General features: G+C 36.2%; 1 protein-coding gene across 1 annotated transcript in view; it reads left to right on the plus strand.

Annotated features, from left to right (window-relative positions):
- The window catches only part of UBL3 (ubiquitin like 3), a 57,705-nt gene extending 39,821 nt beyond the window's left edge, over positions 1 to 17,884 (plus strand). Inside the window, exons 2-5 of the mRNA XM_005516294.3 lie at positions 7,683 to 7,791; positions 11,332 to 11,418; positions 15,636 to 15,713; positions 16,121 to 17,884. Of these exons, the coding sequence (XP_005516351.1) occupies positions 7,683 to 7,791; positions 11,332 to 11,418; positions 15,636 to 15,713; positions 16,121 to 16,173 (327 nt within the window). The 3' untranslated portion in view covers positions 16,174 to 17,884. The remainder of the gene's footprint in view (positions 1 to 7,682; positions 7,792 to 11,331; positions 11,419 to 15,635; positions 15,714 to 16,120) is intronic.
- The last annotated feature ends 906 nt before the right edge of the window (positions 17,885 to 18,790 follow it).

Below are 18,790 nucleotides of genomic sequence, written 5' to 3' on the forward strand. Positions count from 1 at the left end.
TTACACGTAATGCAAGGTGCTGTAGACGTAGAGCAAAGCTAAATACAGGGGTTCTGAGTGTTGCCAAGAGAAAATTTTAGGTGTTCAATTGAAGAAGTGTGGTTAAGTTACCTGTATTTCCTATAAAGTGTCTAGTGAAAATAAATGTCTAGAAGTATGATTTGTGAGAACTGTAGTTTTATTTACTTTACCAAGTGATTCTTGAACAAGACTTCTGGATGAAGGATCTCTTCTCTCTCATTGAGAATGTTTGCATGGTTGGGCTACAAATTTTTATATTTTTGCTCTTTCTTACCTTGGGCACCTCAGTCCCTCTACCAGCTAGTTTCTTGGCTGAGAAGGAGCTAATAATATTATTCTAGATGTGTCTCAAATTCTCAGAAAGTTCTGGAAGACTTCAGCAGGCTGCTTGGGGAAATTATTTAGCTTCAATGACCATGAGCTGATACAGTTAAAATCAAATGGAAGAATAAACAAAGCAGGAGTATATGTAAATGCTTTGGATTTCAAGGGGGCAGATGCTGATTAAATTTACTGGGTTAGTAATAAGGAGTGTATCTGAAGAATTTGCATGCTTGGTGTTTCTTCAGGTTGAAGAAATTAAGTTATAAAATATCTGCGTGCTAGACGAGTGAAAAGATGTGAAGAGAGACTTTGAACTTGACAGACGAGTAACCATCTCAGGAAGGATGCTGAGAAGGAGCAGAGAAGAAGTAATGGAATAAAATTAATGATTTATATTTATCCAAATTAGATCATGACAGATTCATCAGCCAGTTTTCTCTGGAAGGAGAGTATTTTCCACACTTCCCATTTCTTCAAGGGAAATGCAGAAGAGGTGTAATCTGCCTGGACTTCAGTGAGTAGCTGATGTTGTGTAGGAAGGGATCAGTTGGGGAAGGCAGGGTTTAATTAAGTGTGTGACTTAGGTAGAGGAGATGGTAAGGTACAATGTTCAGGATGTGCCAGGCTGTCAGTTGTGCTTAGTGGAATTCCTTAAAGATAATTTTGGGACAACCTGCCTTTGTAATGTTTTAATTTATGCCACTAGGACAAGGAAAATTGGTATGCTGATGGAATTTGTTGATGATGAATAGCATAGAAGATGATTGTGGTGTTGTGTGGAGATGGGATTATCTCAAAGACTGAATTAACAGGAACAGAATTAATTGAATTAAAATATCTTGTGTATTATGGGTGCTTAAAAGCTGTATTTTGAAATCCAAACTTGAAAGTTTGTCATAGAAACAACTGGGCTAGAGAAGAGCATTGTCAGATTACTGCATTATAAATGAAAAACAGTTGTCATGTTTGTAATTGAAAATGGAGAGGCTTTTGCAGTCGATTTAAGGAGGTTCTAGTATCATTTTATAAATTCTGAAATACTGCGTATCATTCTAATTATGCATACTTAAGAAAGTTTAAACAAAACTAAAGCATAACTTAATATGGATTAAAGTGGATTGTGGAATTGTTCACTTTGGGAAGGACTTTGAGCAATTTTCTAGCCCAAACTCCTGCTAGAAGTAGGGTCACCACTGAATTCAGACCAGATTGCTTGGGGCTTTGTTGGTTGGATCTTGAAAATCCACAAGGCAAGAGCTTCCAGAGCACTGTTTTGAGATCCTCAGGATGAAAACTTTTTACCTGATCACAGTTCAGAGTCTCTTGTTTCCATTTATGATCATTGTCTGTTGGTCTTCTATCTTGAACCTCCTGTAAAGAGGCCCTTTGGTAATTCAGGCATGGGAAGGCTGCTAACAGGTCCCTTCCAGGCATACCAAGTCCAGTCACCTTAATCTCTATTAATGTGCTTCAGAATTCCAAAGACAGTGTTCCCACCAAGGGCCAGCCTTTTTACAAGGAAAACCTTTGCTTGTTAATTTTAGCTGAGTCCTTGTCTGCAGATGTAGAAGAAAGCCATCAAAACCCTAAGGTTTTTTTGGCTAAAACATGATGTGTGTGGGGCATCAGTGAGTGCAACATATTCAAGAATAATTTTAAATTGGGAATAAGAAGAAAGCACTTAGTGAAACAGTTCAGGTTCTACAACATCCTTCCAGGGCATGTAAAAACTAAAATTCTTCATTATACTCAGGTGGGTGCATTCCAGGAGTGACCTGGTGTACAGAACCTGCAGGTTCCTGCTGACTTGGCTTGTGTGGTGCTGCTGTGATACTTAGACTGTTATTTGGGCTTGGTTCAATCTCGTATGTAAATCTGGCGGAATTCGGTCACTAAAGTGGGACTGGGGGGTTTATCTTTGGCCTAGAGACATTAGGAAACATTAATGTATCTATAGAGAACCAACTTACTTCTTACAATAATGAACTTGAACAAGAAAGTAAATGTATTGGTGGTTGAGGAAAAAACTGATTTTTGTATGTATTTCAATCTTAAAACAGCTAAAGAAACCAGTTAGTTTGAACTTGGGGCTGCATATAATGTAGTGATATGACACTTTTCCTTCTCTGCATTTTAGTTTTAAGTTGGGGAGCAATCTTAAGCTGCTACTGGAGCATAAAATTGATAACCTATTAGCTTGTTTAACTGAATAGATGAGAAGTCACTTAAACATTAAGAAGTGGGATTTCCAACCTACACAATGTTTATTGATGTTAAAGTGACTTGCCATTTATTTACCATTAGCTGTGAAATTAGAAGCCCTGTGGGATTTTGTAGGTATGCCTTAAAGAATGAACAAACTATGCAGATGCCTAGAACAAAGAAAACACAACTTACTCTATGTCAGCATATATGTGACCCAAATTTCTCTTCCAAAAATTGTGGTCACTGTAATCTTTTCATGAATGTAATTTTATTTTTGGGTGGTTTTCTGTTTGGTGGTGGGGTTTGTTGTTGTTTGCAGAATATAATCTACACTGAAAATTTTTATTGTGTATGCAACTGATGGGGTGGTTACTGGAGTTGTGATTATGAGATTGGGGTGGGAGGGAGATGGTGATGTTTGCCTGCTCGAGATCACAAACAGAATGTGCTATTACATAACTGTGCAGAGGGGATGTAGTCTGCAAATTCTGTTTAATCCTTCTTCTGATACTCTGGCTGCCCTTGACTGCTTTCAACAGTAATGTTACAGTTGGTACTACAATGCAGAAGTGTGAGGATATGATCGCTATCACTTTGTTGTAGCAAAGGGCTGGAACTGCCTTTGGTAACCTGAAAAAAAGAAAAACCATAATCAGGACAGTTGTTGTAACATCCCCATTTGAAGAGTAAACTTGTCAGGGCTATGAGAATTGCAAAAGTTTTTGTGACCAAGACACTTGACAAGAATAGGTGGAGGGGCTTTAAACATACAAGGAATACAGATACAACCTCCTTGGCAACTTTTATTATAGGAAATAGGAGACAGGATAGATTACTACGAATCCTTTCTTAACTTGAAAAACAAAAATTAGATGCTTTTGTGTCAAAATTCTTGTACCTAACCAAGACTTTTTTCTGCACTTTGAGTAATTGTGTATGCGTATATGCTCTCACATTTTCTTCTTTTAGTTCTGAGGTTTCTGGAATTTTGCCAGAAATATTTTTTTCAGATCCCCTATAGTTTGTTTGCAAGATTAAGTAGTACAGCAGTTGCAAGTCGTTAAATTTACCAGTATTCTTGAGGGAAATGAGATTGGACTCTAAATTTAGAGGTAAGTTTGGGGATTATTTGCTTCAAACCCTTGGGGGTAGCATGATATGCAACTCAAGAATAAGATTCCTTCAAGCTGAGATTAAGAAACATAAATATATATGTGTGTGTATATATATATATAGAGAGAGAGGGAGAGAAACATTCAAACTAAATGTGTCAGTGGCATGCTGTACTATAAATAAGAAAATATTCAAACCTTTCATTAGAACAGCTATTTCTTTGCACTTGATGTAACATCTGCTTGACTGACTTAAAAATTCATTTTGGGCTTCTGCTGATATGTGATGATTTTTTTTTAATGAAAATATTTATTCTGCATTTTACACATACTTTGTAATATACCCTGTAAAATTATTGCCTTATCTCAATATGCCTTTTATATTTCATAGTAAGACTATAAGAAATGCTCTTCAGCAACAAGAACCTTATCTATCTAAGGGAGTTAGGGAGAAAGAAGGATCTACACATTTTTCATTCTTTTTTTTTCCTGCCTCATGTTGCTTATATTGATTTTATGGTGTATATTAACTGCAAAGGTATGACTTAATCAAATTTTCCAGTAAGCCAAGCTAGTTTTGGTCATTTTTTAGTGATATGCATCTCCTTTCTGTATTCGCTTTAGTGTGTCTGGTGATCTCAAAACTCAGTAGTGAGAATAAAAAGAAATGTCTCCCTAACGTTATGGTAGAAGAAGAATAACTTCACTTCTCTCTTAATGCAGTGCCATAATCATACTGAGCAGTGCTAATCTTTTGGGGTTTTTTTTAGTCATCTCCTTGTAGAATCCAAACTAGGTAGTTCTAAGAAGTGGATGATTTGGTTTTATGTCTAATGGCTAGGAAAGTGCTATGGTCTTCAAAACAGGTAACCCCCACCACAGCTAAACTACACACAGATGAAGCAAAATAAACCCTCAGATCAATTATATAAATTCAGAGTTTGGGAGCTGCTTAGCCAGAGGGAGCAAGCTAAGGGAGGTGTCTTGTGAGCCAGTTAGAGTATAGGAAACAGATATTAGGAATTGGAGTGAGAGGCAAAAGGGCTGCTGGGAAAGAAGCTGAGGGGTAGGCACTTGTGCTGAAAATTTGGGGTTGGTTTGTTAGCTCTTTTAAACAGGCAGCCCATTCCAGGCACAAGTAACAGTTTGTGATTTGGTCTGAACTTCTAATTTTTGGCAGTATGTTGGTATTGTAAAGAAGTGCATTAATGCTTAAAAAATAATTAAAAATAAGGAGGTATTGAGAGAGTGGAATCAAATGCAGTATATCCCATTTCCAAAAGCTGGAGCATGGAAAACTGATGAAAAGAACTTACTTTTCTACATGCACATTTTTATAGTGTCATCTGAATATGTACTTAGTAATTGATGTGGTGCTGTTTTGCAAACCATTGGTTAAACAGGAGAAATTACAAAGTTTTAGAGAAACTGTGTCTGTGAGCCTCATATAAAGGACCTAGCTGAAAGTGGGGAGGCACCTCAGAGAGAGCTTGTTATTAAATTCATTATGAAACAACTGTCAGATGAATTTTGATGTTTCCTGAGTCATTTAATGACAAAGGTAAGTGTAATGACATCTTGATGCTTGAATTCATTGGTGACATGAAGTGTGAAAAGTGCTTGTAATGTAGAGAGGAAGAAGAACTTTGGGGGATTTCTTAGGTCCAGTGCCCAGAAAGTGGGGGAAATCTGAAACATCTTTGTTACATAGAATACTTCTTTACACCTAAGTTCCTTTCTCTCTGAGGGATGGAGTAGTAGGAGTGGGATGAAATTTGGAGCCATGTGATACAGCCAAGATAAAAGCTTGGAGGCTGAATAATTGAAAGGATCAAAGTAGAAAAGGGTGCAAAGTAACCGAACAAACAGCGTGGTGCAGTTATGAAGAAGGTATATGTGCTCTTGGGATACAATCACAGATGTTTCCAGCAGACAGAGGAAATTACTGGTGGTGTTATACAAGCATCTGGTGAGACATCATGTAGTACGCTTGTCGTTTGTTTGAAGAGAAAATAGAAGAAATTGTGCAGAGACAGGCTCCTAGGATGAAAGGAGGTCTCACTAGAGAAAACTTGAAGAGCATATCTAGGGTAGTCCAGCTAAAGAAACTGTATCTGTGAGTGTTGTCTATACATACACAGGTGGAGACAGTAAAGGGGGGTGAAATACTGAAACTGAAAGACAGTATAAGCAAAACAACACCTGAGCATAGTCCAACTTTTTGAAGCTGTAGTTTCATCACAGTAGTCAGGTTTTTGGAGTAAACAGAAACAGTAGAACTTGATTTTCTCTTTCTGCTAAATATTGGTGAAATTTGAAAATGATTCCTAAATCATTATGGAAATTTCAAAGAAAACAAAACTTTGTGTATAGCCAGATATATTCTGAATTTTATGAAGAATTGTTTTTGACTAAACAGCATTAATTCTCTCGGTTTCTCTCTTTCAAGTGTTTTTATGATTTCCTGGTATGCAATGATGCTCCTGGAGTGGCTATGTTGCTTTCTCAGAGACATCTACCACTTGGCTGCTTTCCTGGGCTAATGGGAGAACTTGTATTTTCCAAAGGGTGTTAGTAGGAGGACAGGGAGGAGAACCTAGCCTTTTATGCTCACTCTTTTTATACTTGCTATGCTTTGAAACAGACACTGAATTGCTTTTAAGAGGGGTCAGTTCCTTCACTGACCTTGAAGTGTGTTGGATGATAGAGATTGTAATTTGGATACCTCCATTAGGTGCTTAACGATAGGTGAGATGAATCCAAGCCAAAGCATTCAAGAGGCAATAGATGATCTGTTTGAAGAGCTTCTGAAATAAGTGGAAAGTAGGCAGCTGATGCAGGGATCTTATGTTCAGTGGATATGATGCACAGAGATTTTTTCAAGAAGTCTGGAAAACTTGGACACTGCTGTAAATTTTTCACTTGATATTTGATGTAGAAAACAGTTTACCAAATTCCAACAAAGAAAGCTTTGTTGCAACTTAACTAAAGAGAGGGCCACATCTTGAGTATGACTTGGAAAGAAGTATCCAAGCAGTTAGTCTGCTAAAGTCTCACTGATGCTTGATGAAATGTGGGCTTGTAGGTCAAAGTACAACAGCAGCTAGACTCCTGCTTGCCTTGGGCATTGCTAAGTGTTAGCTACCCAAATGTATTTTGTGACCTTGCTAACAGTTGCTCGTGGAGCCAAAAATTAATCTCTTTTGCATTGTAAATAATGTCATAGTGAACTCTTTATATGTGTTATTTTAATGCTATATGGAAAATGAATTCTATTCAGTAATTTGCAAATAGAAGAGAGGAAAATTATGGCTGAAGGTGTTGGTGGTTATATGGAGGAAATTAATGAAAGAAAAATTATGGTGTGATGTCATTACTGTGTTGCATGTGGACCTCACTTTGCTTGTGGTGAAAGACAGTAAGACAGTTACGGGAAAAAGTTTTCAATTCAGAAGACTTGCAGAGGGAGTCAGGAAGATGGCTTTGTGGCAGCTGGGAGCAAGGAAGGATGTTCCTTCTGACTCCCTGGCATTTTGTAGGAGATGCACTGGCTGAGATCAGGAGGGAGCATTCTAGGGCTTTTTTTTAGGCTCACAGGCTATTCAGGTACAGATTTTGATATTTTAATTCTCTCTTTTTAAGTTAATTTTTCAGGTTTATATTTTTCCTCTTCATTCAGGAGCTATGTTGCTTATGTGTCTTTGCTAGAGTATGTTTCTACCTTATTGAAAGCTATTTTTTACTGGCACAGTTGCTTCAATCACTAACAGAACCTTCTGGTGTTTATAATCAAAAATACCAGCTGTTAATATAATCTTCCTAGATTATGGGTTTGTGAACAACATTTTATTGACCTCTTTGACCCTCTTTTTAACATATGTTAACATGTTAAACTGTTTTCTCAAATAATTTGGATCAGTCTTCCAAAACCAGTAACAGTTTTTAGTAACTGTAAAAAATAAATAATTAACTCGTCTCTGTAAACTTTCCTAATACTGATGTTTTGGGTTTTTTTACCAGATAAATTTGCGCCTCATCTTGGTAAGCGGGAAAACAAAAGAGTTCCTGTTTTCACCGAATGACTCTGCTGCAGATATTGCTAAACATGTGTATGACAACTGGCCAATGGGTGAGTAGCAGTGTGGCTTTGGCTTTTCAACTGGCGAGCGAGGAGCTTCCCTGTATATTCAGACTAAAGTGTCAGTAAACTGATCTCTTGCTCAACATTCAAATTAATTACATCTATTCACTATCTGGACAAAGGTTTATATAGAAATACAGGTGTTCTGCCTTCTTTCTCACAGTTCCTTCAGTTGGGCAGATTTGTAGATGTCAGGACTGTTTCCTACTTTGTTTCTAAAATTTGTTTCCCCAAACGGAAGTACCTCTTTACTCCTATCTTTAGAAATTTTTCTTTATCGATCAAGTTAGCAGATCTAGTAAGTGTGAGGAAATGTTGGAGATATAAAACCTCTTACATGAGGACAGCTAAAATAAAGCATGGGAAGTCACAGGAATGCATTAGTGAAATTGAGTCTGAAGTACTTTTTCCTTACTGCCTTATCTTGGCAATACTGATCTGCAATACTGATATTTTTCCAGGAGAAAAACAAATATAAAAGCCCATTTTAAGAGACATTAGAAGAGTGGATGCTGTTTCTGTAAATATACTTGGTGTCATACAGGAATACTGGCTTCAGAAAATGGACTTGAGAACTTAAGATGTGTATTCACATATGTGAATAGTTCCCCAAAACAAAGTGCTTCTGTTCTCCCTGACTATGATTTCATGGGAAAATAGCCAAAACACAGACATAGCATTACATACGATGAAAGAAAATGCTTCTTTTGGTACAGGACTTCATTTGGGTTACTGTTTTGATGTTAAAAAGACTACTATTTAGGCAAACTAAAACATTGCACTATCTGTTTCTGTGGTGCCTTTGTCAAAGACATATGGTGGATGATAGTTTATGCCAAAAAGTTAATGATGATAATCGGTATTTTAGGCCTTAAACTGATCTTTGAGGTCAGGAAAAAAGTTCAGTTTGCTGTTTGATTTGCTGGGATGCAGTATTATGTATTTAGTAAAATACGTAATGAAGAAGGAGTTTTAAGTCCTCTGAAGTATTAGATACAGATGTAAAATGCTTTATAAAATAGGTTAACATAGCATCTGTGCAGTACATATTTTAATGTGTGTGTATAACTTAACTGTTATAACCAAATGTTCTTTGTGTACATTTATCTGAATTGGTAGAGGCACAACTGGATTTTTTTTCTTCACTCAAGTTTATGCCTGTGAACATGTAAGGTCATGTTCACAGTCTTGTGAAGAGCTTGAAAGTTGCAGATTCTGAGTTTAGAGTTGGGAAGAAACACAGACTTTAAAATCTCTTCTTTAAAAAAAAGTAGAACCAGACATGGAAACCTCAGTTCGAATACCTGCTGTCCTGAGGGAGTGCTCTAAATTTTGATGAATATTTAATTGTCTTTGCAAAGAAGAATAGTCTCAATTTAAAAGAAAAAAACCAAAACAATCTCACTTCAGAATAGCATATAGATTTTCACAAACATTAGCCCATTTGCTGTTTTCAGACTGAGAGTGCTCCTCTTTGCCACAGGACTGAGAAATCTTGATGAGGGCTAATGTTGCCTTGAAACAGATGTTACAATGGTTTTTACCGACATTTTGACTTGTCATTATTTTGTGGGGGGGGAAAAAAAAAGGAATGAAATAACCTGTCACATGCTGGCAGGATTAAGGCGAACCTCACCCCACCTCTTCTGGCAATTGTTGTTAATTAAGTTGTTAATTAAAGATTTCTAAACTTGCAGTAGAAATTGCCAAATTTATATTAATGCATATCATCTAGATAGGTTACCTCTTTTTTTCTTACCCTCCCCATTTTCTTCTAAAATATTAACTTTTTTCTTGTACAGCAATTATCTGAACTTTTTTTTTTTTTAAAAAAAAAGGTAGGTTCAGTGAGTTCTTGGCTCATTTAGTCATCGGTGGAAATTAAAATTTGAATTCATGTCAGAAAGAAATGTTTCAGACTTCCAGCCAAGAAGCAGAAATTAAAAGGATGGGTAACTTGGCAGCTTAACAGTGAGAAAATACCTGTGCCAAAATCTAGTCTGACTTCTTTTGGTTGTGGTTTTACATCATTATGGCACTGTCAACTGGCTGAATTTCTCCTCTTAACAGCCACAGTATAGTGGAGTTCAGACTGTATGGAGTAAAAAATAAGACAAAACTGTTATGGTAGCAGTGTGATAATTCAGGTCCTTGATGTAGTCTACTTCACAGCACAGCAAAACAGGCATGTGCTTGAACAGCAAGACAATTGAATCAGACCCTAAGTGGAAATACTTGAAATACAAATAGCTTTGGTTGCCTAATTTGATCTAATCTTATAAACCAGGCACAAGGGAGCACCTGGGAATGTTGTAGCTTCTGCTGTTGGTACCAGCCTTGCTCCTGCCACGGTCTGGGGCTGAGATGGCTCCTGCTGCCCAGTCTCTGCCTGCTTGCTTTTTGCACCAGATGCCTCTCCGTACATTCTGCAGCTGTGGCTTTTGTTTTAAATGCGAAGCCCTTCTACCCTTTTCGGTTCTTCTCCTTTTGTGGTGCCAGTTGCTATTGCCTGTATGTTAATTGTGTGTTCCCAGTGAACAGGTTGGTTTCTGTGGCTTGTCCTGATCCCTTGCTGAATATTCATTTTGTTATATAAACCCTACAAAAACAGAGAGAACATTTGTGAACAACTGTTGCCAGATATCTGGTCATCTAAGAAACATCTAAGACACTCTATTCCCAGAGAGACCATTTAAATTCAACATTTCAAGGCTTTATGATACTTGTTCTGAAAGCAAAGTGCATATTTATTTGTTCTTCATATTGTGACAGGGAATGGAAAAAGTGTAGGAAAAGACCATCAAAGCTTATCATTTATTTATGATGGCTTAAGTATTATAGGAAGATGCATGCTTGCTTTTTTTTTAACCACTGTTTACCACATAAAAACATTCACGGATGGCTCCTTAAAATGTATTGGTGGGTGTCTGCTCTGAGAGAGCCTCTGTTCCGGCTCTGTGGTGGCGGTCAGGGGCTGCTCAGGTCACTGCCCCCTCCAGACATGGAACTGGTTGGATCTGGCCATCATCGAACAGCGCTGAGCTGCCTCCCGAGCTTTTTTGCAGTGCTGTGATCTCAGAGTCCTGTTTCAAGTGACCCATCACATGCGCGTTCGCTCTGTGTGTGGCAGCTTCCCGTTGCTGGAGAACAGCTCCAGTTAGTCAATTAGCTGGTGATGAGGAGAATGGCTTGGGAAACTTCAGAATGGCCTGCATATCAACAATCAGAAAGCAATTAGCATGTATGAAATATTTTCTTTAGGACTTGTGTATGTGCTAAATATATCCTGCAGTCTGTGACATCAGTAATATTTATACTTGCAGACATAAAATTACGTGTTTCAATGTGCAGTGTCAAATAATAAATTCAGCTATAGACTTCAGGAGTGCTGGCCTTGAATTATCTTCCTGTACCTTCAGCCTGTGTTCTCTCTTTAGTGTTCCTGATTTTCTTCCTGGGTAAAGGTGAGAGAAATGACAAAAGATGTTTTTATTACAATGTAACTGTGGAAATTCTCTCTTTCTTCAGATTGGGAAGAAGAACAAGTCAGCAGTCCAAATATCTTGCGGCTTATTTATCAAGGGAGGTTTCTTCACGGCAATGTGACATTAGGAGGTATGAAAATAATTTTCACTATACATGTTGCACTTAGGCAAAGGGGATATTTATTTACAGTTCAGTAAATACTACTTTACTGTTCAAGATCACAGGATGGCATGCTTTATACTGTTTTTCTTGTGCATAGAGTGACATTGTGCTTTATTGCATATTTTTCCATCTTGTTAACACGAGTTGTTAACTTTGTGAGGTACCACCTGCTAAGTAAAGTCTCCTCTCACACAAAGAAGCTGTAGTGCTGCTTTTATTTGTTGTCCCTCTAAATGGAATATTTTGTTCCACCTCTCTTACCACATTTGCAGGACAAGCTACTTAATAAATATCTGAAGTATTTTAAAATGCTTGATAAACTTTATGATAATTAGTCAAACAATACTTTAAATCTTAGTGCAACGCAGGAAGACACCCTATGAATGAGAATGAGAGGAAGCATTCTTGCTGTCCAGTGCTCTCCCAGGGATACAATTGCATAGTTATGTGAAGACAACAGTAAATGGCTTCACTTCGTTTGCTAAGGAAATGCAATTCAACTGTGCCCCCTCGTGGCAAGTGTTTTCCCACAATTACGCATTTTGGTGGGAACCCTTGATAGAGGTGTGACACACGTTTGTTAAGTCATCTCTCCTTTTGTAGGTAGCATTTGCCATTAGAAATATCAGTTGTATCAATGACTAAACAATATGAGACTTTCCATTCTGTGCGAGTTTAAAAACAAATTAATGCTCCTACTTTGTATGTTCAAATTATGCTTTGGTACCTGAATGCAGTACAGAAAGGAGAATGTAATATAATACAAAATCACCAATGAATTGTTTTTGAAGAGGAATCTGAAAATAATATTTCTTTTTCAAGTTAAGAGGAATCTTAAAATAATATTTCTGGACTGCTTATGGTGATATTCCATGTAGAATTGACTGGGATGATATAGCAATTGATTCACTTTTTACCATTCCTGGTGTTGCCTAGTAATGTACTTATAGATTTACTCTCCACATATAAAAATTTTTAATGCTTCTATATATACAAACAAGATCATTGTCAGCTCAGCTGGAAGAACTCTGAAATTTTTATTCACTCTTTAATTTGTATTTTTACCAGGTGACAGTGAGTGCAGCTAGTAGCAGTTGGAGTAGAGTTGAAAGACAAATGTTAAGTCTTGGATCATCTCTGCAATTAAAGATGCTAGTCTTACCCTACATTTCCAGGCAAGGATAGCTAACTGGGATTTACTTTGCCATTCATCTGAGTGTTGCTCTTTACCACCAGCATTTTTTCCCTTTAGTGACATTTGTCTAAATTTGAAAAAATGTTGAATATTTGTTTAATATATTTAATATTATATTTAATGAGTTAAGCTGAAAAATAGTAGCTGCATGCTGATGACTCTTGCATTAACTTAGGTCTGTGAATTTTGAACACTTACTTGGGTTCAGGGCATTTTAGTTCATTCTTAATCATTCATGCGTTGCGATTTAATCATCATGTTTTTACCCCAAGGATCTTACATGTATACAAGTGTTTTTCAAAAATATTTTTGTTGCTGTATTGTTTTAAGAAAAAGAATCCCTAAAACATTGGCTTAACTTCAGCACTAATGAAGTTATCAGGACTAAGATTACACAGCTGAAAGGGGAATAGGAATTCATGAAACAGCCTGAAAAGACTCTTACTTCAGTTTGTGTAGTTCATTAGAGGTAACCTTAAGTGAACTAGTTACCTTTAAAAGGGAGGTGGAGTGGGGGAGGTTTCTTGCTAAGTACAATATTTATGTTATGTTTCTTATTCTATTATAATACACTTTCATTAAACTTTTCTAGCTGCAGTTCTCTTTGACTGAGTTATAGCACTTGGTATTATATTTGCTTTAGGTGATTAGGAAATATTGACTGGAATTTGGACCTCCTGAATCATCCAGAGAAACAAAAGTTTCCAAGGAAACAGTTTGTTGTTTTCTTTTTTAACTGGAGTTCATTTTTTTTCACTTTTACCTTACATGCCTGTGTAGTGGGTTATGAATTCGAGACTCAAATTCATAAGCTCAAATCAATAAACCAAGATGCCTCAAAAATGAGAAATTGATAAGAAAAAGTGCTTTTGAGTGAAAAACTTTATTTTAAAGAAATCATCCATTTTGATACCTCCTCTGAATGGCCTGTCACTAAAAGAACAGCAGAGCTAATGGCACTGGAAGCAGTGTAGAAGAGACACCTCTGTAAAGCTGCACCACTCTTGCCTGCAGTTCTTGAGCCACACTGTTTTGTTATGTCCTGCCTGTGCAGAGGGCTGGGGAGTTGGCTAGCAAGGCAGAGTCTGTTGTTCAGCTTCCAGCAGGAAATTTAATCCTTTAGCTAAATATTTGTTCTGCAGTTTGCATTTCAAATAATATTAATTAGGGAAGTAATACATAATCAACAGTTCTCCGTTTCTTGGTAGATAATGGTAATCAGCAGCATTTGCTTCCTTATTTACTGGGGAAGGGAAGTCAACCCACCATGTGCCATCCACATTCTAAAAGGGAGTGAAAAGTAAGTTTTGATGATAGAAAATACAGAACAACAATAGAATTGAACAGTTAGGAAAGGAAATAAATACCATTTTAGTCAAAGTGAGAGAAAGGGGTGAGAGCACAAAGAGAAGAGCAAGAAAGGATTATTGAGTATAGGCTGCTCAGATGCTGTCATAGTGCTCCAAACAAGGAGCTGGAAATTTCTATCAAGAACTTGTGTAAACTATGCAAAGTACTAGTTGAAATCAGTTAATATAAATATTAGCATTGTTCTACTTGATTACTGTAAATAGTTAATCTCCACAACTCACTAATCAAGTCTCCTGAATTGTGTTGATATTATGAAAGATGTTCCTCATGTTATCATTTTGCAATTCAAGGGTTTATGTTAAGAAGACAGTCCTTTTCCATGGAGTTTGCAAAGAGCATATTAACAGTCAGAATTTTCAGTTGTATCATGGTATTAAGTATCCAAAATACATCATCTTTGTCAGAATTCAAGCTATCAATATCTTCTAGTTGCAGGCACAGGCAGTGCTTCAAGTAAACTAAGCAACTTTGGATTTGCCTTTCCATGGAGATGGCTTTTCCCAAAGTACAGCTGCATTAAAGAATCTCATGGAATTCTGTATCAGTTTGTGTGCTTACACCTGTGTTTTAACCTGTATTTTAATCATAATTTGCATTTTTGAAAATAAATATGTGTCAGCAAACATGATTTAATAGTGGTGTTGTAGTGAGGCTTTTTATTAGTGAATCTTTAATCTATGCTGTAGTGATTAAAACAGACGCATTTGTCACTTCAGTTGCCTTCAGGTTTATTGGCCATTCCTTATTCATTTATTCACTTAAAATGCCATTTCACTGTATGTGAAAATAAAAGTTGTAATCTGAGTTTGATAGGACAAAGTCTACTCAAATAAGAATTATTTGTGTATTAGGGATTAAATTCTTAAATTTAATTTAAATTTATCGCTGACTTTTTTCCAGTATAAGGTGGGAAGGACAGAACTTAGATCATCTTTGCCTTCTATTTTTTAGAAAAACAATCAAGGAAGATACTCCAAGTATACAGTGTATTTGTATACTTAAATTGGAATGTAAGAATTATAATTTTAGTTTCAGACACCAGTAGAATGAATTGTGGAAAGAACCATTTTTTAAAATTATGTGTTACTAAAGCTCACAAAGGCAGCATTGTGAGAACTACTTTAAATCTGATTTTTTTCACATGCAGCTGATGTTACAGATTAATATTAAAAGGCAAGATGCAGACATTTTGTATTTCGAAAGATCTGTGTCATGGATCAAAATATGTTTTAGGAAGATCTGTTTTGCCGTAGAGGCTTAGTGTTTTGATATCTCAGGCATAACAATTTGGTGGCTGCATTAGCAACTTTTTGGCATCCATATCATTAAAGAGTGCTTAACACCTGAGTCTTGGCATGAATGTCTACTTCACTTTTTTACTCAAAAGAGGAGGGCTATGTTTCCTAACAGGAGTATGATGTCTTTAAGAATTCAATGCTCTAAGTGACTACTGTCATGCCCTGTGTCCCTGATTTACCAAACTTCAACCAGTAAGCAGTTCAAACCTGGTGGTATGAACTTACAGGTGCTAATCCAATTATAGTTAGTTTCAACTGGGTATTTTGGAGAAAAAAAGGCTGATATAATTGTTAATAACTCTCCCTTTCTCCTCTTGCAGCATTAAAACTTCCTTTTGGCAAAACGACAGTGATGCATTTGGTGGCTAGAGAGACACTGCCAGAACCAAACTCTCAAGGTAGGCTGGACACTAGAGGAGTTTCTTACTCGAGTAATGGCAAAGTGGTCAGGTCTCTTACAGGCTTTTTGAGTATTGCATAGTAGAGAAAAGTCAAGTCCTTGTACACTTTTGTGAAGAAGGTTAATGGAATGCTTTTGTACATGTTTGTAGAAAACTAAGAAATTAACTTTCTGGTTTAGCATTCTTATATAGTGCAGAAACTTACTCAGACATTAAAAGCTCTTGTTTTTATTGTGGAAAACTATTGCTGATTTATTTTTCAGTTATGTATGTATAGCAATAAATAATATTTTATTGGAAATAATTAAGAACAGACTTTTAATAAGTATACTGTCACACAGGAAAAAAAGCCTCATTGCTTTAGAAAAGGAATGTAAATAAAATAAGTTCCCTCTTCTTTGCAGGTCAAAGGAACCGTGAAAAAACTGGAGAAAGCAATTGCTGTGTAATCCTGTAAACCCTGTTAGCTTTACCTGCTAAGTGTGATGTAATATAGTCTTTGTCTTTCATGCTGCTGGAATAGAAGAGGCCCTACCTTGCTTCAAACACCTGTAGGAAGAGCCTGTCTGTAAATCCATGGAACTGAAATAATACACGAACACTGTCTCATTAGTCTTTTTAAAAAAAAAAAAGTGAAAGATCTATGAACACTTTAATTATTTTTTTCAATTCCTCCTTTTTGTTTGTTGAATAATCTTACAGTACATCACTTTTTGAAAGAATTCAGTCACCAGAAAGGTTTGTGTTCTTTTCCATAGCAGGAATCTTTTTGCTACCACAAAAATCTGCATTAACCGGATCTAACCAGTCAAGCTTTCTAGATGCAATTTGCACTAAATATGGTTGACAGTATATTTCTCATCAACAATATCTAACAATATTTGAGACATCTAGTAATAACCCACAATGTATAATGCAACACTGGAAAATAGTATATTAATAATTAAAACAAATCTCACTTATGGCCAAATCAAAGGAAAAACTGTTAAGTCAATTCTACCTAAGTCAACCTCGGTGGCCAAACTGGCACAGAATACTAACTAAACCAAGTCTAAGTATATATATTTTCACTACAACAAAGAAAAAATACTATGTGCCTGTAATTTAAAAGCACTCTGTAGAGGGCTGATGAAACTGATTTTTTTGTTACTGTGTGCACTCCAATTGTGTGTTAGTTGAGTGCTTATTCAGACAGCACAAACAAGTGCAGAGAGTGCATTTCCTAGCCTTAATATGGGAGGGGTAGTTTCCTGTAGTTCATAGGCTTTTATTATTGTGCATAAACATTAGAAAACAACATTTACTGATCAATTTTATGTATTTGAATATTGGCAATGGGTGTTTTTCAGTCATTTTTCTCATCTGTACCTTAGACTCCAGTGTCATGCTTACTCATTAGAGATTTCAAAAAGAATTATTAAAATTTAAAAAGCAAAAAGAAAAACTTCTGCCATAGTACTAGTTTTTTTTTCTTTACGTAATCTGCATTTGGTATTAGTGCTTGCAATGATATTAAAATCAGAAAGCTGATTTTTGAAGGCATACATAATTGAAAAGGATGCCATTCTTTTATTTCATATCAATAATTTAAATGTTGATATGCGAAAGAAGTTTGCACAGCACTAAAGCATGAGCTAGTTTCATCTAAACCTGTAAAAAATAAAAATAAATAAAAATTAAAAAATATAAAAGATTTTATATTTTTTCACTGGGGAGGAATTCTTCCTGGGTGAAATTACAAATATGTGTAGAATATATTTAATAAAAATCTTATAAAATACATAGCTATAGAAGTTAAATATAGATTGGCGTGTAGTATAATAGAACAATATTCCATATAAATAGCTTTAGCCTTTAAAAAACTGAGTCACAGGTTGACATTGTGTTCTGTACTTAAGTGTCCACAACTCTTACAGATGTTCTGTGTAATCATTTTTCCGAATGATTGGCATCATTCAGATGTAAACAGGTTATTTTATTCATTGTTACCGCTTTGATGAAATGCTTTATATGCAGTAGATTTACAAAAATATTGTTCATACTGATCAGAATTAAATTTGTATAGAGCAGAGTTTTAAAACAAATTGTAAATAGCACTAAACATTTTCTTTCTGCAACCTGTACTGATAGACACTTCTGTAAACTAAATAAAAGAATATTGTAGTGCATTTCAGTGGTGTTTCAAGGGTTGTAATTGGGTCTGAACTGCTTTGAATAGCACTTCTTAATCTGGAAGTTAAGTAAGGACTCCATTTTATTTATTTTTTAAAAAGGAGGGGCACAAAGCCTGCTGAAAAATGCTAATGGGATTTATCACTTCAATGTTTGTTTTCCTTTCACTTCATAAGTGGCCTGGAAGTCTTTTTTTTCTGTTGAAGAGGAATGTGAGTTTGAGCAGTTGTAAATGTGCAGCTGTCACACGCTTGAGTGCCTTGCACACCCATACTGTGAGTTTTTGCAGTCTTCATTTCCTGATACATACCCCTTGAGGTGCTGAGAACTGAGGTGACACCATTATGTGCTCATTACCTAAATGAATCTTGGGAGGGGGCATTTCCTTCTACTCTGCAATGTGGTTGCTAAATAAGAAACACAAAGGGACACAAACCTTCTTCTTTAAGAAGACAGAAGTGTGATATACTTCCCTTTTCCAAAATGCTGACCACCCAAGTAACACAGACTTAGATGGGAAATGGCTATGACAGCACAAGAAAAAGAAACGGTCTGAGACAGAACATGCTCAGTTAAACAAGTCTTTCAAATGTATTGATTTTGAAAAAACGAATGCATGAGATGTAATCCTGGTTTGAAAAAGTAGCCAGGTATTTCATACAGATTAAAGACATGGAAATCCAGAAGCTTTGAGTTAAAGTATTTGGTGAGGTTCTGTAGCAAAGTATGTGGAGTTCTCTTTGGTTAAGATGAATAAGATGCATAAATGCACATGTCCAAGCAAATCCGTAAATACTGCCTGGCGTTTAAAGCATGCCAAAATGACTCCTGCAGAAAGTGGTTAGAGCAGTTTGCCTGTATTTTCCCACCAATTGTCAGAGTTCTGCCCTTGGAAGAGCATT

Source organism: Pseudopodoces humilis, chromosome 2 (genome assembly GCF_049639895.1).
Source record: "Pseudopodoces humilis isolate 2021_Gansu_Grassland_sample_001 chromosome 2, ASM4963989v1, whole genome shotgun sequence".
NCBI classification, from domain to species: domain Eukaryota; kingdom Metazoa; phylum Chordata; class Aves; order Passeriformes; family Paridae; genus Pseudopodoces; species Pseudopodoces humilis.